This window comes from Conger conger, chromosome 13 (assembly GCF_963514075.1).
Source record: "Conger conger chromosome 13, fConCon1.1, whole genome shotgun sequence".
Taxonomy (NCBI): Eukaryota; Metazoa; Chordata; class Actinopteri; order Anguilliformes; family Congridae; genus Conger; species Conger conger.
In genome coordinates, this window is record NC_083772.1 from 35,845,978 (window position 1) to 35,867,902 (window position 21,925).

The 21,925-nt window shown below is 42.0% G+C and overlaps 1 protein-coding gene across 2 annotated transcripts in view; it reads left to right on the top strand.

Moving 5' to 3' along the window:
* The first annotated feature begins 9,813 nt into the window (after positions 1-9,813).
* Positions 9,814-21,925, top strand: part of LOC133107941 (kinase suppressor of Ras 1-like) — a 36,757-nt gene continuing 24,645 nt past the window's right edge. Inside the window, exons 1-2 of one of the 2 annotated variants that reach the window (XM_061217272.1) lie at positions 9,814-10,268; positions 18,928-19,068. In XM_061217272.1, coding sequence (XP_061073256.1) covers positions 10,056-10,268; positions 18,928-19,068 — 354 coding nt within the window. In that variant the 5' untranslated portion in view covers positions 9,814-10,055. Of the gene's footprint in view, positions 10,269-18,927; positions 19,069-19,658; positions 20,038-21,925 lie in introns of those variants that run through there. The other variant, XM_061217274.1, reaches the window with a different exon arrangement.

Here is a 21,925-nt window from a genome sequence, read left to right on the forward strand (position 1 = left end):
AAATTTTTAAACAAATTCTGACCAGGCCGTTCTGTTCTTGATGCTTACCAGTGCCAGCTTTTCACAGTGAACCCTCTGAGGGTGTATAGTCTTCTCTTAATGGTGGTCTGTGACACATGGGAGGGTGTTCTTGCTCTGTTAAACGTTAAAGTGAAGTTTTTTTTCACAATTGACAGTATTCTTCGGTCATCCACTACAGTGGTCCTTCATGGTCTAGCACAGGGGTGTCAAACACTGAAGGGCCAACGGTGTCTGTGGGGTTTTGTGGCTTCCTATCAATCAGCTGTCAATTCAGGCCTTGAGAAGAAGGTGTGTGGATTCTTTAGCCAATCAAATCCATCACGGTGGAGATGGACCCAAAAAAAAATTCAGATTTTCCCCTTTTTTCTCCCAATTTGGTAGGCAATTGTACCCCATCTAATCCAATTAGAGTTAGTGTTAGATACCTCGCCCACACCCCGTCCCTCGGCGGCCTGAAGGAGAGTGACACGCCTTCTTCAAGCCGCCTCGTCTCCTGCGTGTGACCGTGATTCCGAGGCACCCGGGGCGCTTTATTGTGCAGCGATCAGCTAACCCTGCCAAGACCCTCCCTCTGGAGCAGCGAGCCAATTATGCCGCTCCACGTGAGCCGGCCAAACTTGGCTTTTGGCAGGACCGGGAATCGAACCCCGGTCCCCCGGGTGGTGCAACCTGCAGCGAAACTGCAACCGCAAGTCTGCTGCGTCTTAGCTAGATCTAATTTTTAAATGTGGCACTTAAATGTCATCACAAACAATGGATTTGCCCATATATTTGAAAGGTCGTTAGCAACACACAAACTGGCCTTCAATATGAACGTTCTCTTTGAGATTACAATAAATGTATTACTTCACCATAATTACATCAATATATACAATTTTTCCTGCACACGGCCCCAAAAGTCCCTCATGTAACGTCAGTCACACAAAAAACATCAATTTATTTTATTGCATAGCCTTCCATCATGATGAACCTTATATTCATATTATCCCTCTGATGTTTAATTTCAAACATAATCTGCTGGATTACAGAACCAAAACCACCAAAAATCTGCTGGAGTTCAGAGCCTAAACCACCAAGAATCTGCTGGAGTTCAGAGCCTAAACCACCAAAAATCTTCCACAGTCCAAATACCCACAGACTCCACAGTTTATCAGAATGCTATCGTACTGCTGTTAGTTTCTCCACAGCTTTTTCCCTTTCTGACCCATTGAAGACCATAATATGCGTGTGAATACTTCTATTCTGTATATGTTTATAAATATATCTAAAAAACATGTGAAGAATAATCAGTATTAGAATGAGATGTTAATGACGCCAGTGTCTTACTGTTGTGGCCACTGGTATGGTTTGAGAGGGTCAGTTGCCCCTTCAGAAAGTGACCACTACCATGCCTTTCCTAACCGGTTTTTCTGTATGCGAGTAGACGCCCTTGCCCCTTCCTCCTTGACTGCTTTCCCTGCTGTAAGTTTTTCTCTTCCTGGGGTTAGGAGGGGTAAAAAAAAAAAACGTGTCAAAAGACATTTATGCATGTAAGAAAAAAGAAAAGAGTTCCAGTACTGCCTCCTTCAGTTGCTGGAGTTTTTGGCCCATGACATTTTATCTGACTTTACAGGGGGTTGGTGACGGTTGCCGTGTGTTCGTGCATGCGCGTGTACGCTTCTGAAGGGGTCTACATTATATGCAGATGTGGTGATGAAATAATAGAAATGACGAATATGATTGGTTGGGAAAGTGGGGTGTGAAGGATAAAGGTATTTGTGTCTGTGGTACGGTTAAAGACAGTTTGTCGGCCTTGGCAATAAGTTCTCACAGTTCCCAAAAATCGCAGCTGATGCCAAGATGCACTTGGATTCCCATCCCGCTGGTGGCGGTCAGTGGTGGTTGTGATTTAGTTTTTCATCCTCTCACGATTAAAACTTGAAGATTCTGTGCGTTTCTGCGTGTGGTTGTTCGGGCTGTATCGGGTGGACAGGACTCCGGTCAGAGCCCCAGTAGCAGGCTTCGGTTTCCAGAAACAGTGCAGATAGCCGGGTGGGAACTTCAGACCCGGAGAGAACTCATCCCCTGCTTCCTACTCCTGGAGAAGTGCCCTACGACAGCAGGAGCAACAATCTGAAAAATCTATACCAACGAATGTATATTTTCTGTTCTGTGTAATGTATTTTTACAGTCTTAATAAAGCTTTGTTTCGCATCCGAAAGATGTCTTGTGTGTTCTGCATCATGAGTCATACTCCTCCGCGACTGCACCATGAATATATTATTGCTCATATAATTAAAGAGCACATTGTGTGGTTCTAATAAGCATTAAATGTATTATATGATAAATGGTTGGCATTTATCTTGCGCCTTTATCCAAAGCGCTGTACAATTGATGCTTCTCATTCACACCCACACCCCAACGGCGATTGGCTGCCATGCAAGGTACCAACCAGCTCATCAGGTTAGGTGCCGTGCTCAGGGACATTTCGACACACCCAGGGCGGAATCGAACCGGCAACCCTCCGACTGCCAGACGACAGCTCTAAGTCAATGCCGCCCGTATAATCCGATGTTTGTTTGAGAGCGGGTGTTTACGTGTTTATGACTGTAGCCTTTTAGGATGGTTTCTTGTTTGTATGCCAACATAAGACGTGTTCCAAAGTTACTGAGCACAGTGCTGTGAAAAGGTATTTGTCCCCTTCCTGATTTCCTCTATTATTGCATATTTGACACATAGCATTCATTTTTCTCTTGCTTACAGTAGCAGTGGTTTCTGTCCTGCTACTCTCCCATGAAACCCATTTTTGCCCAGTCTCTTATAGTAACACCAACTTTAGCTGGTGCTCTTTTGTGACTTGTCGCTGCACCCTTGGGGGGACATATTGCCAGACCAGCCACTCCTGGGAAGATTCACCACTGTTCTCCATTTGGAGATAATGGCTATTACTGTGGTTTGGTGGTGTCCCAGAGCCTTAGAAATGGCTTTGTAACCCTTCCATTACATTTACATTATTGCCGTTTGGCAGACGCTCTTATCCAGAGCGACGTACAGTTGATTAGACTAAGCAGGAGACAATCCTCCCCTGGAGCAATGCAGGGTTAAGGGTCTTGCTCAAGGGCCCAACGGCTGTGCGGATCTTATTGTGGCTACACCAGGATTAGAACCATGACCTTGTGTGTCCCAGTCATGTGAAAATGAAACTCATAATATAAATTAGTTTCCATGTGTCCTTTTGGAGTCTCCAAATGTCCTTTTTGGAAAACTATAGTTATTGTCCTCAAATTTGAAGGGGGAGTTGTCCAGTGTTGTGACTTGGCTCTATTGTGTTTCTAAGCACACAAGCCTACAATAATCTGTATCCAGTCAAAAACAAAATCATTTCAGTGAGGAAAAAAAAACTTTCACTGTGTTTGAGCTTCTGTAACTTTGTTTCAGTAATATTTGGAGTATTCTGACTCTTGGTCAACAAACCAAAACAAAGCTTTTGACAGTTCCAACTGCCACCAACTGCCATGCATGAGGGCGTGAAGTAAACCAGTAAAAGCTGTTGTGGCGTCACCATTTTCGAGCGCCATAAATGTAAACAATGGAATGTTCAGTGAAATCTGCTGTTTTTCGGTGCCGTCGGGGTCCAGCATTTAACATTGATGGAAAGCTGGTAAAATGAGCGCTTAAAAGCCACAACAACAGTCATTTTGTCACATTAAAATTCCACCTAAGCAGAATTATTGTCCACAACACGTTAATTTAAGGTTAAACTGAGCTATTAATCATAATATTCATGTTGACTTCCGGAAATACATTTTTCGATTGTCCTCCCTAGCTATATTATGGTCTAAGTAAGTCAACTAAAACTTACGATTGTGTATTGACTGACCATTGTCTTTCATTTCTCTCGCATGATTTGTTTCAGAGGAAAATACTTCCACTTTACATGAGAACTGTGTTTTTACTGAGGCTCTGAATAACATTTACTGGCTGGTTTATAATTTACCTGCCTTGTTTGTGCAATCGGGTTAAATATTAAGTAGCGTCAGGAATGAAGGAGCATATTAAACCATTGTTGATGTGAAAGTAACCCACCATGACTGTGGTAGGCTAAGCAGCCGGAATCCGGCCGTCTAAGATTTCTGCTTCTACATTACATTACATAATTGGCATTTGGCAGACGCTGTTATCCAGAGCGACGTACAACAAAGTGCATACCCATAACCAGGGATAAGTTCGCTGAAAGACCCTAGAGGGAAGTACAATTTCAACTGCTACCTGTACAACAAAGATAAGGACAAGGGCCTTTTTTTTTTTTGAACAAACAAACAAACAGAGCAAAACTATCCAAACACTGCTTACCTAGCCAACTAAAAATACCGATACACAAAGCAAGTCACAGTCTAGTCCACAGTACATTTCCACTGCATTCTTGGGCCTCGTGGGAATGTAGCCTATAGTTTAGCACAAATACGTTGACTACGTTCAGGTAGCCTACAATGCGACATTATAACCAAAATAGGCCCTAAATGAAATAATCTAGAAATTGTATAGGGCCTATTTTGGCTATAATATTACTTTGTATTATATGCGGAGCTGGTCGATAATAGGTTCTTGCACTCTACAGCCAAATATTGAGCTCGTACTTGCACCTGTGGATGAGCTCTTTTACAGTTTCTTTGCATTAATTAAACGGAATTAAGGACAATAAATTTAATCGCACATAATTATGAGGTATCCTCCCCAGCGAAGGATGCATCAATGCTGCCTTCAAAATCGGTCAAATTAAGGCAAATGAAGGCACCTTAGAAGGCATAATTCTTTGCACACTGGAATGGGACGCCACTCGAGGCCTTCCTGCCGGCTGAAAACTGCGCCAGAGTTCGCAAAGAACTGTGGAAGAGCTCGTCCACCAGCTCGATATTTTGCTGTAGAGTGCAAGAGCCTATTATCCACCAGCTCCGCATGATAACGGCAACATGTAAACATAGACTATGTGTAGCCCTATACAAAAATGTGCTAAATACTGGTAAGACCCTGTACCTAGGTATGTAGAAGAAAATGTCTTTATTATTTTATTTATTAAATGAGTTTCGTAATAAAAAATTTTATTGGATGTGAAATAAGTCGGATGTCTCCCTGCTATCGCATTTAGCGCTAAGGGGACATGTGCCTACCACCAGAAGTGGTCTATCTTTTCCTGAATTTTGCTGAAGTGGAGCTACTCTTAAGGAATAAAAGGTGGGGTGGATTCAACTCTATGATATTTTGGCTTTCAAAAAATACGCCAGTTTATTTTGTTAAAACATCATCACCTGTAGCCTACCTTGTGGAATCTGACTACACTAGGCTGCAGCCTCCATCCATCCATTATCTTAACCCGCTTATCCTGAACAGGGTCAGGGGCTGGAGCCTATCCCAGCATACATTGGGCGAAAGGCAGGAATACACCCTGGACAGGTCGCCAGTCCATTGCAGGGCACGCATACCATTCACTCACACACTCATACCCATGGGCAATGTAGACTCTCCAATCAGCCTAACCTTCATGTCTTTGGATTGTGGGAGGAACCCAGAGTACCCGAAGGAAACCCACACAAACACGGGGAGAACATGCAAACTCCACACAGAGAGGCCCCGGCCGGCCCCATGGCTTCATGGGGGTGATGTCACAGGAAGGGGCAGGGCACTTGTGAATCAAGAAGCTCCCCTGGGAATTGCATGGCAAGGTTAGTGACATAGGATTCTGACAAGATTAATGTTAAGGATATAAATCTGTCATAAATAAGAGAATGTTCCAAATTGTTATCAAATTGTATTTGTGATCTATTCAAGCAAAAAAAAAAAAAATGTATTCAATTGTTAAAAATGTGTTTTATTTTATTATTATTTTCAAACATTTTTTAGTTGTCCCCTATCAAATATGATAGAGAATGTGGGATGGCATGCTTTTGGTAATCTGGGACAGGAATTGAATTTCTTCTAATGGGGGAAATATGCATTTCGGGACTTCCTGGAGTTAGGTACATAGTTATTCAAGGTTTATAATTCTAAGGTCGGTAGACAATGTTCTGTACACACACACTCTCTCTCTTTTTCTCTTCATCACTGCCATACCGGATCCTTCTCTCTCACACATACACACACAGCATTTTGTAGTTGTTCATCATGCATAAGTACAGTGGCTGTCCTGTGCGGTCTGCAGCCATCGGTCCTGATTGAGAAATGAAAATGAAAGAACATTGCCACCTACTGTCCTACACTAGTACTGCATTACAAATTAACATTTCTGCTGTTTTTCTTGACACTAGCACCCGGCGGGTGACGAACGCGAGGCAGAGAGGTTTACATAAGAATGGAAGAACAAGCAAATATTTGATGATGAGCAAAGATAGTGCTCATCATTTTTGTTCTGCCTACAGAGCATTCATCACTTGCTGTCTCTCGCCCAATTGACTTGGAAATGTAAATGTGTCACTCAGGGAAAAAAGAATAACAGGATGTCTGAAAATGAGGAAAATTATAAAAATGCTTGCTATTACACTATTTTATTTTATTTTATTTTGCCCTTCTGTTATGTCTGTACTCTTGTGATAGTGTTCTGTATAAAGTGCTATAAAAACACAATTGAATTGAACTGAATTGAATTTCTACAGGTAAGCTTTATTTTTTCATTAAATTATCATTCTACTGCACAGCACCCAAATGAAATGCAATTTTATAAACGCTGTTGGAGAGCCTTCATTTATTTGTCATTCAACAAAGTAGCTTCAAATTAAGTACAAATTAATCAGTCTGTAATTTATCAGTCTGACTGAGTAATTATGTAGATTACCAGAGAGAGAGACACAGGGAGTGAGAGAGACAGACAGAAGAGATATTTTCACTTCTGAAAGTTGAAGCAGAAAACATTCTGCAAGGCCACAACTGAATGTATCAGCCCATATGCTAACAACAGCAAGGAATCCATAACCACCAACAGCACTGCCTACCAAAAGCAACCTCCCAATACATGGAGCTGCAGAACATAAAATAGCAGCTGCAAGTACACACACAGCACAGCCAAACCTGACACACACACCCTGACACACAACCTCCTGCTGACACACAGCCCCCTACTGACACACACACACCCTGACACACAACCTTCTACTGACACACACACACCCTGACACACAACCTCCTGCTGACACACAGCCCCCTACTGACACACACACACCCTGACACACAACCTTCTACTGACACACACACACCCTGACACACAACCCTCTACTGACATACACAACCTCCTGCTGACACACAGCCCCCTACTGACACACACACACCATGACACACAACCCTCTACTGACACACACACATCCTGACACACAACCCTATACTGACACACACACACCCTGACACACAAACTCCTGCTGACACACAGCCCCCTACTGACACACACACACCCTGACACACAGCCCCCTACTGACACACACACACCCTGACACACAGCCCCCTACTGACACACATACCTCTACTGACACACAGAAGACGAGCCCAAATTGCAGCACAGTTCATTTTCAGCCTGTCATAACCTGAGGGACAGTGAGTGACGACCCACAGTAAACATTCATGAACATGAACCTATGTTTTGATTTACTATTGTTATGGCTGGTGCCATTGTTATTATTGTTATATATTGTTAAATTGATCATAATTATTATTGTTTTAACAGTGTTATTCTAATATCATTCATATGTATGCTTTGGCAATAAATACATTTGCATGTCATGCCAAAAAAGCTATTTGAATTGAATTGAGAGAGAGAGAGAGACAGGGAGCGAGAGAGAGAGAGAGATGGAGAGCGAGAAAGAGCAGTTGTATATAGAATAGTCTGTCAGCATTCAGTGCATTCCTACCCCTTCTCACCATTGTCCCCTCTTCGTCTTGGCCCACCTGATTGGCTGTTCATTGCTCTTTGATTTAATGTAAAATTGTAATTCAGTAAGGGATGAGTTATATAGTTAGATTTTCCGAACCATAGAGGGCGCTATATTATCATTATACAAATATTTTCCAAAGAATCAGAAGAAATATACATTTATATACATATACATTATTTTGACAAAATATAAATATAAAAAAAAATTCTTGTGTTGGTTTCAGAATATATTGTTTTCAGAATGTTTATAAGTCAGACCAGGCACTGACTTATTTCTCCTACAGGGAACAAACAAGTATAGTTTTTGGAGGATACACCCAAACAAGTCAAATCAAAGTTTTACATGAAGTACAGTTTTTCAAAATAAAACTGTAGCTCCCTTTTGGCATTCTGCTCTGTAGAGTGACTTCGTGTGTTTGTCATGTAAACCATAAGCTTGCAGCTGAGTAACCTGGTTGGCAAAGGTCATCTACAGTCGATGACGGAACCATTCTCACCATAATGAAGAAAACCCCCAAACAGATCAGACTGATCACAAATGCTCTTCAGAAGGCAGAAAGTGTCAGGCAGACACTGCCGCAAATAACGTCAGAGTGATGGCAAGAGCAAAGTGTGTGGGCCAAAAGGAACTGCCCATGATCCACGAACTGCACCCCTCCCCCCCCCCCCCCCCCCCCCCTTGGTGGAGGTGTTATGGTTTGGGCTTGTATGGCTGCCACAGATACTGGCTCTCTTGTCTTTTTTGATGCTGACAGCAGCAGCAAAATGAATTACAAAGTATCCAGAAACATCATATCTGCTCAAGTTCAACCAATTGCCTCCAAACTAATTGGATGGCGCTTCATCCTACAGCAAGACAATGATCCCAAACGTACTAATATACCGCTAAAGAGGTTTTTGCCTGGTCAAATCAAATGCTGAAGAGAAAACCCAAGGTAACTTGTCCCCGAAACAAGCAGGAGCTGAATGGATCTGCAGCACAGGCTTGGCAGAGCATCACCAGGTTAGATACTCGACATCTAGAGCCTCATTCATAAAACTCTGCGGAGAATCCACACTAAATGTTTGTGTACGTACAACTGAGGGACACACTGCTAATTGCGCTTTGATGTTGGCCTGTTCACCTGCAGTTTGGGAAAACTGTTTGGATTGCTGGGCCATTCCAGTTATGCCGTCCACAGGGATGGCATGACCTGGCTCAATGAGGGTTGTGAAATCCCTGACCTGTTCGCCAATTCCCTCTGGAATGTTCCGGTTGCCAGAATCAAAATCTGTAAAGAGACTGGTATTGGCAATTCAGCACACAATTGTTCTTGGGGGCTCATAAGCCGGTCTTCATCATGGGCCAGAAAATGCTTGTGGTCCCTGAACACCCTCTCCATCCGAAGCCTGCCATTGGCAAAGTCCTCCCACCTTCATTATGCATGGTAATCACCTAGCCCTTTTATAACCCTTTCACAATTAGTGGAGTTGCTTAACACTTAGACTCAATCAGTGTGGATTCATTTACATAACTTCTATATTATGTCCCTGACAGTATGTTGCCCTAAAATTGGGGTCTTGTGTAAGTTCGAAATTGTGCTGCGATAGTCTCCTGTGCAGCAGATTCCTTGCCGGTTTATCGATTTAAAGCTGTCTCTCAGTCTGAATCAAGTTCATAGAAACCGCAGCTCTGTGTGTTTATATCTGTATGCCTGTTTTATTTTAGTGTATTAACATTTTAACCATAATTCGAAATTGAGTCCAACATGGGAAACAACATTTGCGTAATTCGAATTTTCGGTCGCCAAAGGGACTATGAGTCTCAAAGAACTTCATCTACCAGAATGCAGCGCGCCATAGGATGCTACCAACAGCTGACAGACGGTAAAAGCTGATGTGAGATTTGCAAGTGTGGAAGAGCAAAGGCGGTACGAGCACACAGTGTGACTAACCTGTGTTGTCAAACTAAAATCTATACTACCGGAGTTGAGGTTGTTGGGGGGTAGATATTTTAGTCAGCTGGCCGTAGGACCTACACGTTTTATTATTTTGTTCCCAGTTGGATGCAAATTGCCTTTTATTTGTCCTTTATTGCCATGCATATTTGGTATGTATATATATTTTAACATTTGCCCCCTCAAGCAGTACCAAATGCAGCGGAATGGATAGCGTTTTTGGCAAAGGGGGGAAGATGGTCGAAAGTGATGAACTGTCGGATCCGGCAAGCGGCCGTGACTGCGCTGCGATGGCTGCGCTACACCAGTGCGAACTTATCCAGAATTTGATCGAAATATCCATCGCCAGTCTGCAAGGGCTCCGGACCAAGTGCGCTGCGACAAACGATCTCACCCAACAGGAGATACGCACTTTAGAGGTAATTAACCAGCGACAAGGACAGAAACACTATCTGAACCAAAATTGCACATGGTTACATACAAAGGCTGTGCAGCATATGCGTTGTCTCGGTTGTGTGTCTGGTTGATAGCGATGGGTGTAGAGTGTTCTCTTTTTAACGTTTGTCGCTGTCTATTTAAGGGACTGCGGTTACTTGATCGGCTGCTGCACGCAGCTACACGCTTTTGCAGCAATTTTTTTTAGATGTGTAGTTAGCTAATTCGCCACTTCTGATCTCAGTCAGCGGGAAAAGGTTTGAAAATGTTTAGTTCTCAGTTCTTTTCATCTCTCTCTCTCTCTCTCTCTCGCTCTCGCTCTCTCTCTCTCTCTCTCTCGCTCTCTCTCGCTCTCTCGCGCTCTCTCGTATCATGCCTACTGTACGTCAAACGTGCTCACCATAGGGCTGATGTTTAAGATTCAAACCTCTCAAAGCATTAATAATTTTTGAGTAGTGCACTGTAACGTGTAATGGCAATTTAGCATATTAAAGTTGGAGGCAATATACTTATTTGGCACTTTTCTATTAATTAAAAAAAAAAGTATGATTAATTGATAGATCCTACATTAAAGTCTGTATTGTAGAGTATAGAATGCATATTGCTATGTACGTATATGGGCCTATACATAATTGCTAATATTTGTCCAAAAGCAGTTAAAATTATTTTTAAAAAATTCAATTAATTTTGTATCTCTTGGATATATCAAAATAATAATATGTAATAAAATGCTATGTTAATGTTGAGGTATAAGTGAGTCTTGTTCTCCACAAACTGAATATAAACTACAGGGCTTTAGCATGTTGTCAAAGATCTGTGCTGATATTAGCGTTAGGGTTAATCAGTTTAATTTCCTCTCTTTTGAGGTGTTCAGCGAAAGCAAACAATTAACTAAAAAAGGTAGTTTTATATTAAAGAAAAGAAAGTCCCATTCTCACCATTTCTTATACATGGTATTATAAAAGTGGTATTTCATTGGTGATAAATTCTTGGTTGACTTGATTCTCACTCTCAACCAAACGTTTTGGTTTCATAGCTAGCCTGCATAAAGTATAGTTAAGGTTATTGTTTTCCATTTCAACGATAATTCTGCTGCCTGAATTCATTCATTTCTGCAGTCAAATCCGGTGATGCCAGTTGTACAACACAATTTTGCGAACAAGATTACACATGACATGAGAGAATATGCAATGACAAATATCCCATATCAGCCAGTCAGCTAGCTAGGGAGGTATATCCAAATCCAGATCCAGATCATTAATTCTGTGAAAAAACAGGTGTCATTAATTGTCCTTTATTAAGGAAGAAGGGAAGCAAATGTTTCACACGTTGTTATAAAATATATTTCCTTCTGAATTGCTAAGTAAAATGGGCCATTCCAAACATTGTTTGGAGGAACAGCATCATTTGAAAAGTTGATTGGATAAGGGAAAATGTATAAAGAAGTTCAACAAATTATAGAATGCTCAGCTACAATGATCTCATATGCTTTAAAATGGCAGCAAAAACCTGACACAAGCGGAAGAAAACAAGCAACTACTATTAAACCAGAAGTTGGTTGACTCGATGCAACGCAGATGCGCAGCATCAACAATGGTTATGCAACTAAATATCAGTTCAGTAATTTAAAGTGAAGTTAAATCTTGAAAAATGTCTTCAGTTCCTGTAAAAGATTAATGCTGAATTTGTTAATGCTTTGATTTGGAACTTTTTTGATTTGCACTTTATTTTTTAGTGCACTGCTATTTTTTTCTCACAACTGTATATACACTCAGTGACTACTTATTTAGCTAGACCTGTACACCAGCTTGTTAATGCATCAGCCAATCATTTGGCATAAAAGTATGCAAACATGGTCGAGGTTCAGCTGTTGTTCAGACCAAACATGAGACTGGGGAAGAAATGTGATCTGAGTGACTGACTGTGGAATGATTGTTGGTGCCATATGTGTGCTGGTTTGAGTATCTCAGAAATGGCTGATCTCCTGGGATTTTCATGCACAGCAATATCTAGATTTTACTGGGAAAGATGCAAAAAATACATTACACACTTTTGCCTGTGAAGACTGCATTTACTGCATTTGTGTTAGAACAGATAAACCAACATGAAGACCGGAGCACTGTCTTTGGGAGAAAAGCAAGCCGTTTTGAAGCTTTGGGGAATCGATCAGAGCCATTCCACAAGTATTGCGGATAGCTTGTACAACAACTTGGAATGTCCTGGAAACAAAAAAAGAAAATAAACTGCTGGCCTACTGAGCAACAGACATCAAACAGGTCAACCAAGGAAAACAACAGCAGTTGATGACAGATACATTGTGAAGGAAACCCCCCCCAAAAAAACCCAAAAAGCCCCTCAGTGACATCACATACCTTCACCCCCTGCCCGGTGGAGATTGTATTTCAATCGACCGTTCGAAGAAGGGTGAAGGTATTTCAATAAACCGTTCGAAGATATATCAATATAGAGGCTATACCACAAGATGCAAACCACCCGTCAGTAGTAAGAATCAGCAGGCGAGATTACAATTTGCAAAGAAGTACAGAGATGAGCCACAAAAGTTCTGTTACAGCATCCGGTGAATTGTAGTTCTGTGGGCGAAAACACCTTATTAATGAGAGAGGTTCAAGCTGACAGGAATGTGACAGTAACTTAAATAACCACACCGAACACGTGTTCAGGTGTTCCCAAGACTAATAAGTCAAAAAAAAAAAAAAAAAAAAAGACCTAATGAAGTCATCATTGTGACAACACTTCAAAGAAACTTTTAGTTTTTACTCAGCATATCTACCTTGGAATTGCTCCGAATTGCAAATCACATAGGTACTAACAAATGGGATATTTGTTGTACGTCGCTCTGGATGAGAGCGTCTGCCAAATGCCAATAATGTAATATTGGGAGTTGTTGGGAGAGTTCTTCAAATTGTCCTATTTGGCTGTAGTGCTGTGGACAGAGGTCTGGCCTCTGTACTTGCATCACATGGCACTTTTTTTTCCAAACGATGTTTATTTTAGGATGAAACCAAAGACGACACAGCCTGACACACTGCTGTGATCTTAATCGCCTCTGTCTTTCCTTTCCTCCTTTTCTCCTTCTGTAAAACACAGCTCTGTTCAGGGGGACAATGCAGTATTATCAGAGCTTGTAACTTGGACATGGAGCCTACAGGCCGCCGTCTGCCTTCATGATATCCCACTTCCAGTCTGACCGGAAAACATGTGAAAAAGAATGTCCCTTAATAATTCACCAGAATAAAACATGTTGAATAAAACATGACAGAAGCGGCCTGTAGCATAGTGGTTAAGGTAATTGACTGGGACACGCAATCCCGGTGTAGCCACAATACAAAATCCGCACAACCGTTGGGCCCTTGAGCAAGGCCATTCACCCTACCCTTAATTGCTCCAGGGGAGGATTGTCTCCTGCTTAGTCTAATCAACTGTACGTTGCTCTGGATAAGAGCGTCTGCCAAATGCCAATAATGTAATGTAATGTAATGAAGCCTGTGCTTACATGCACACGATCGTCCTCAGATACACCCGTGGAGGCAGTGGGCCGGCCCAGATCTTTGGGACATGATGTTCTGATATAAATAATCTCCTGACATAACCTGGGATTATTCACTCTGGGGCAGAGGTCAGGGCTGAAATTAAAATCTAAATCCTAATTAATCCATGGTACATCAGAGCCAAATTGGAAAATTGGTCTTGTAGTTAAAAACTGTGGCTACTTTGGACAAACAGTCAATGGGCATCAAGAGTAGGCTCAAATACGTTTTAAATAATTAAACATTGAGTCTCTGCACTGGGGAGTAACATATTTGGATTGAATGTTCTCTTGGACAGTTGTGTTTCAGATGATTTCAACATTACCAAATACATTCATTTGCTATAAATATATGGTATTATTTTAAATGTACCCAATATATTTTTTTCTAATATTATGTTAATTTCCTTGTTCTAATTGTATTTCAACTTTATGGGGAATTCCATCAGAAATCAATCCCCATCTGAGCATTTTTTAAATACACGTTAATCTACATCAGAGTGTTAGAAGTAGACACATGACCAATATTGTACCCCCCCCCCCCACCCTACCTAAAAACAGATATCCTCTTCTTAAAAATTAAACATAACAGATGGTTCACTTATTAGAAGGCTTACAAACAGGGTTATCCACAATTTCAATAGGCAAATTTGGTGTTTTTTGTCCATGAACCTTAAGTTGCCCATAAACATTGTTTTATGTATTATTGGGTAGATGCTTCTTTACTTCTCCTGAAGTTTTCATGTTCATGTTATGGGTTTAGCTCTAATGACAGCTGAATGCTGAGTATATGGTGGGTAATTTAACTCATGAATCCTTAATGTTGCCTATGATTTTCTTTTTCACCTAAATATTACTTCAGTCTTCCCACGTGTCATCACATGACTGAAAAACAGAAAATTAAAATTGAATTACATAATAAGCCCAACTTGGTGGAAAAGTGCATAGTTCTTTACTATTTATTTTGAAGCCACTGGTGAAGGGTTGATGATGCTTTGCCCATCTCATTTCTACTTTGACGGCATATTCTGCTTGTTGCTGTCGATGACCTAACTGATGTGAGTTTCATATTATGTCAAATTGGTAAGCCCTGCTCTACAAGCTGGCCTCCCTTTCTCTCGGTCTGACAACACTCTCATTCGGGTTTCATTGCCTAGTTTCATGTAGGTGAAGTTCGGGCATAGCGTTTGTTCATCCGTGGTGCTATGATGGTTCGCAAAGTGATCTCTGGGAAGTCCTGGGTGCATGATCAACTGTTGTTACTTCGGATAGGCTGTGCGCAGTCGAGTGTGCTATAGCATGCTTCTATTTCCCCTCACATTCTAGACCCATGGCTGCTTGCAGGAAATGGTGACGTTGGTGGCTGGGAGTTCCCCCAAGCTTCACGTCAGTTGGGCTCTACAGAAGGTCTGGTCTGCAACAACTTCCCTTGGAATCTGTAGTAGTTGAGGTCAAGGGATTCTAGGGACAGACAAGATGCTTGTGTCACTACAACAGCAGGGCTGATGTGGGCAGTTGTGGCAGTGGTCCGTGGTTCAAGCTGAAATTACGATCAAGCTAAGAGAATGAAATGGAATGGAATGAAAACAAATCCCATCCAATGGCAGTGAAAGCCCAACCCAAGGCAGAAGAGCGGCATCATCCAGGCTGAAATTAGAAACATAGCAGAGGTGGGGAAAAGCAGTCAGGAACCATGGAGCAGGGACCTCAAGGAGCTTGGAAAAAAATGAGATCTCCCCATGAGAGAGATCACATGGACAGAACTATAGAAGCTGGAGCCATTCCAGCCATTCCAGTTGATTAGACTAAGCAGGAGACAATCCTCCCCTGGAGCAATGCAGGGTTAAGGGCCTTGCTCAAGGGCCCAAGGGCTGTGTAGATCTTATTGTGGCTAGACTGGGGATCAAACCACCGACCTTGCGTGTCCCAGTCATGTATCTTAACCACTATGCTACAGCCGCCACACAAATGGTGACGAGACACGGTACTGGTGGGTGTTAAGCAGTGGTGATTTTAGCGTTTGTAAGTAGGGGGAGCATATGACCAACTGGACTGCATATTTGTCTAGCACACTATCATCAACGAATGCACAACCACATAGCCAACAACATGCCAACATTGCTGATATGAACTTACACCAAGCGTCAACCACTCTGAGAATGAGCGCAATACATGCCAACTTCAACGCAATGAGCGCAGACCGTTAAGTAACCACACAAGCACTGAAGCATTGAAGGCAGCACTGCGGCACCTGCAACAATTACAACATATCAAATCAGCAAATAAACAAATTAGGCTTAGTTTAAATGGTGAATCTGAGCTTCCAGTTTTTCATTGCAGTAAACTTCTCAATTACTCTGAATGTCAATGTTGTCGGTCTTCTACAACTGCAGAATTGTCAAGTTTCATAGTATTACATCCATGTAATGGAACAGAAAGTGTTCCAAATGCATTTCTTGCTATAGACACGTAATACTGTGTCCACAATACATAGATTTAAAATACTATACAGTCCCCTCCAAGTGTTGAAACGGCAAGGTCAATTCCTTTGTTTCCTTTTATTTCCGGTATTTTTGATTTGTTACACAAGGTGATATGTTCCAAGTTGTTTATCAGACCACCCAATTTTTAGGTGATGTGTCCTGTTAGATTGATTGGTTAAATAATAAATAGTTCAGAAAGTCTAGACTTGGCTTTCGCCTTGGGTTTTGCCTGTGTAGTCTGCATTTCTGTTAGAATAGTTAAACCAACATGAAAAGCCAGTCATTTTTAAGCTTAGAAAAGAGGGGAAATCCGTTGCAGAAGCATTGAAGATAGCTTGTACAACCACTTGGAATGCCCTGAAAAAGAAAAACCCCTGGCATACTGAGCAGCAGACATCGAACAGGTTGACCAAACAACAGCAGTTTATAACAGAAACATTGTGAGAGCTGTGAGGAAAACCCCCAAATGTCAGTCATTGAGATCACAAACAATCTCCAACGGGCAGGGGGTGAAGGTATCTCAATCAACCGTTCGAAGGCTTCGAGAGCAGCAATATAGAGGATATACCACATGATGCAAGCCAAGTATCAGTAGTAAGAATCAGAAGGCGAGATTACAATTTGCAAAGAGATGAGCCACAAAAGTTCTGGAACAAAGTTTTATGGACTGAGACCAAGATTAAGCTGTACTTAAGTGATGGAAAGCCCAAAGTGTGGAGAAAGGGGGGGATCTGCTCATGATCCAGAACATACAGGCTCATCTGTGAACCACGGTGGTGGAAATGTCATGGCTTGGGCTTGCATGGCTGCTTCTGGAGTGGCTCACTGATCTTTATTGATGTAACTCCTGATGGTAGCAACAGGATGAATTCAGGCGTCTACAAAAACATTCTGTCTGCCAACTTATGGAGACATGCGTCCAAACTAAGTGGGAGGAACTTCATCATGCAGCAAGACAATGACCCAGAACACACTGCCAACACAACAAAGGACTTCATTAGGGAGGAAAAAGCGGGAGGTTTTTGACTGGCCAAGTCAATCACCAGACCTTAACCCAATTTGAGCATGACATTGAAGGGAAAACCCCCCGAAACAAACAACAACTAAAAGAGACTGCAATAAAAGCCTGGAAAAGCATCACAAAAGAAGAATGCAACAGTTTGGTGATGTCAATGGTTTACAGGCTTGATTCAGTTATTACAAGCAAGGGATATGCTAGGAAATGTTAAGTGTTATTTACTTTCATTTACTTAAATACTCTCTGTTCCAATTCTTTTGCTCACCTAAAACTGGGGTGGTCTGATACCAAAAATACTATGTTCTTAGTAGTTTAAGACGTCTAGGAGTAAATACCAGGAAATAAAAGCTTGTGTTCATCTCGTCTCATGTTCATCTTTTTATCTCAATCCCAAATGTCAATCCCAAAATTCAGTTTATTGCAAAAACAAGGGAATTGGCCTTGCTGTTCCAATACTGTACAACACAGACAATGCCTCAAACATTAAAATACAAACAAATAATCACTTTTACTCTCAATCTCAATTCAACAAATCAAATGGCAAATATCTTCCTTCCAGGTGCATAACTGCTCTGGCTATGCATGTTGAGGAGTATGAATAGGAGTTAATGTTAGCTGTCAGCCCCCCCCTAACATTGTAGCTAACGTTAGTGTTATGTCTGGCACTGCTGCGACAGTGCAGTGTCACGTGTTTGCATGCTTTGTTTGATGTCACGTTTTGGCACTTGTTGTGTGTGTGTTCGTTAATTAAATGGAGTAGCCTCAGCTCTGAATGTAACTCTGGTTTGGTCTCGATTACTAATCCACTTACGATAAAATATAGGCAATACAAACATAGTAGCGATGCATAGTGCACACGCGTTGTGCCTCAAGTGGACATTTGTGAATTCAGGAAGCTAGTAATACCTAATTTGCTTGTTGTTACTGATAGCGAACTGGTATTGTTTTCTCACTAGATAAGCAATAGCATACAGTGATCGCTTGTCTGGAGTGCAATTTGGGCAGCTACACTTTCCTTTTATCTCTTTACGTGTTCATTAATCTGTGTTTAGCTAAACCTCTATTTGTCTCAAACTGTAAGTTACTGTTGCATCGTTTGTGGTGGACAAAAAATATGAATAGTGTTGTGTAACACACAAGTCAAAATTTCATAAAGTCATCTGTTTGGTGAACATTTTCTTATGAGAACACTACGAAAAGACGGCTTTCCAAAACACTGCACGAGAACACTACATTACGCTTTATATAATGTGTTATGTTCATAGACTGTGGGAAGCTTAAAAAAAGTGTTGTGGTCTGTGTTTGTTTGTTGTTTCCATTCCTCTCTTGACCGTTAGGAGTCCGAAATTACCTATCATACCTTATAACAAAATGTGTTATGTATGATATGCATGTTCTTTTTTTTTGTTGTTGTCTTAGAGGAACCTCCTCTGGTTGGTTTTCAGAAAGAGAGAACCCCTGGAAAATGCTTTGAAAGAGTCTATATTGTCAATATTCTTTTTGTCTTTTCCTAAATAAATTGGGATGAATGTTATATTGAGTGGCTCTGGTTTCTGGGCTGGCCCTGCTGGGCTGTGTGCTGTCGCCCCCTTCAGGAGAAGCTGGTGAAGTACATCTGTAAGCAGCTGCAGTGCAAATGGAAGGTTCCGGAGAGAGAGAGACCGCTGGCCCTGGACACATACCCGCGACTCTGCGACTGGCTCCACACAGTCAACCTGCGCTCTGAGCTCATACAGGTACTGTGCGTGTGTGTGCGCGTCTGTGCGTGTCTGTGCGTGTCTGTGCTTGAGTGGATGTGCGAGTACTTTTTTTTTTTTTTTCTTGAGCAGGCTGTTTTTATGTGCAATGAAGGACATTTTCGATATACAGAGTTTCTGATGACCTGCCAGTACTGCTCTGGCTTGTATAGGGGCATTCTGGTATGTAAAGAAAGAAAACACTCTTCAAGTAACTCCACATCAGTAGATTCCACATGTTGCACTTGTACATACGAACTCAGTTAAAAAAAATGACGTCATCTTAAATTCAGTGGGAACCGGTGTGCGTGTGTAAGTGTGTGGGTGTAAGTGTGTGTGTTTTAGGGGGAGTGTTGCTGTGCTTCAGCGTTTGGGACCCTCCAGCTACATTCCTCACACTGTGCTCCTAATCCACAGAATGTGCTGAGTCAACTGCTGTCTCTCTCTCTTTCCTCTCTCTCTCTCTCTCTCCCCTTCCCCCCTCCCTCCCTCCCCCTCCCTCCCTCTCATCACTCTATTTTTACCCTGCTAAGAGCAGACCGTCTGTCTGACACCCCTTTGGCCTGACCACAGACACGGCGATACGCAGAAGAGCGGAGAGACGGAGAGAGATAGTAGTGGAGTAAGAGAGTAGGCGGAGAGGGGGGAAACAGTGTGAGGTTTAGGCAGAGAACGTGCCAGAGTGCAGTCGCGGTAGTTGTTTTATCTGATCTTACTGTATTATGGGGCCATGTGGGTAACATGCAGCAGATTTACTGTAAATAGTCGTAGAGAAAGCTGGTGACGGAAGCAACGATAGGGGGCCAGGCCAGGTCAGAGAGAAGCTGAGAGAGCGAGTGAGTGTGGAAAAAGAGGAGCAGAGGGGGTAGAACAGAGGGGGGACCGGGCGGAAAGCCCCTCTCTGGGCTTGGTACACGGAGCGGGATTACAGTGGCATGCTCTGCGGTGTGACCCTTCTGCAGGTCTGAGGTAAGCCCTGCTTTGGGGAAAGGCCCATCTTACCCGGCCTTCTCCTGCTGGGTCTGTACTGAACAAGCGACTCCTCGCGAAAGGAGGTTAGTTTTGAAAGATTTCATCTCATTGGCTGTCGGCTATTCCAGCACTCTATCAACACAGCCAGGGCTTACCAGGAAGTGTGATGAGTCACACTGAAGTGTAGAACAATAGGATAAGTCCGTTTCACAACGATGCATAGACCAATAGGATAAGTCCGTTTCACACTGACGCATGGACCGATAGGTAGATTGATTGCTTCCATTTGTCCGTTTTGCACACAAGCAAATTTGCAGGTAGTATTTACAGTATTAAAGCATACATTTCAGACTTGAGATGTGTTCAGTGACCCATTACTTGAAGGAATACACCAATTATACACTACAATTTCATTTTCATTTGTGTGCATTCACTGTGCATTCACTGTGCATTCACTGTGCATTCACTGTGCATTCACTGTGCATTCACTGTGCATTCACTGCGAATGCACGAAAATGATAATGAAATCGCACATCTCGTCTGGGCAAGTCGGGAAAAAAAGGTATATTTCCCAAAATGTTGGTGTATTCCTTTAAAGCAAAGGGAACCCTGATCTTAAATCTTGTAATTGTTGTGTTATACTAGACCATGTGATACAGTTAACATGAGCAAAAAGAGCATTTTCCACCGCCCTGAGCCAGAGCCACATTGACAGGATGGTGTGGGCTTTACTTTGATATGCCAAGGAGTTAGATGTCTCACACAAACGTGCATGGCTGTGGTTGCTTTGTTGCACACTACTTCTTGCTCATTGTCATGGTGGAAAGCTGTGCTGGTCTGAAGAAAAGGCATTTAGCTTCTTCTTTTTTTTAATGGCGGAGTTATATCTTCCCTTTTTAGTGATGTATAACGGTCTTGTCTGATACTGACTGCTTGTCGGCTGAACCAAAGACAAAAGGCTCGGAAAGGGTTTTAACCAGTAACTGATGAGGAGTTTGTTATTAATGTTGCTTTTGGGGTAATGCCATGACTCTGTACCGCAAAAATGTGCATCATGGCAAATTCCTGGTTTTTGTTGTAGCCTTAGCATTGAATTCGGTGTGAGCCAAGATTAATGTCTATACCTCTACAGTGGTATAAAATATTTGGGAATTGAAAATGTGTGATTCACTATTGTTCTGATAGTCTTGTGTCTCATGTTCTTCTTGAATTTATGCACACTGTAACGTGGTTTCAGCAGGAAGTGGTGAGGACCTTCCATACTTGCTATGGTGATTGGTCAAAGCACATTTCTCAGCATTTTGATCAAGATTTTGATTTTTCAGTGAAATTGACGTGCCCATGCATGGTGACTGAGAAATGTGTGGTCTCCAAGTGGTCTCCCACTTGTTTGTTGATTTATTAAATGCTTTTGTTGCTGGAGCCTGAGGTTAAATCGGTAGCACCACTGTTGCTATGGAGACTCTAAATGCATAGTTTGGCCAATGTACGACTCCTGTCTGCTAACAACATTAGATGTGGTGCAGTTCTTTGCCGACATTTTGCTGAGGTTTTATTTCCAACATAGGGGACTTATTTACACCCAAGATAAAATGTAATTCATTGTTTGTGCTTATTTGGATATGCTGCATGGTGATACAGTGACCTGAAGTAGCCTGTGATAGCTAACATGATAATGATGAAAACCGACCGCTAGCTTCTGTAGCTGAATTTAGATCGCTGTTGAAAGCACTGTAGCTGCAGTAGCCTGTAATTTATGTTGTTATTGACTGGCTCTGCACTGCTGGTGTATGTGATCTTACAACACAATTTTATTGTTTTTGGAAAGGGTCTAAATGCGGATTACAGGTCTTCAGCTTTGGAATGCGTCACTTGGTCACAGCAA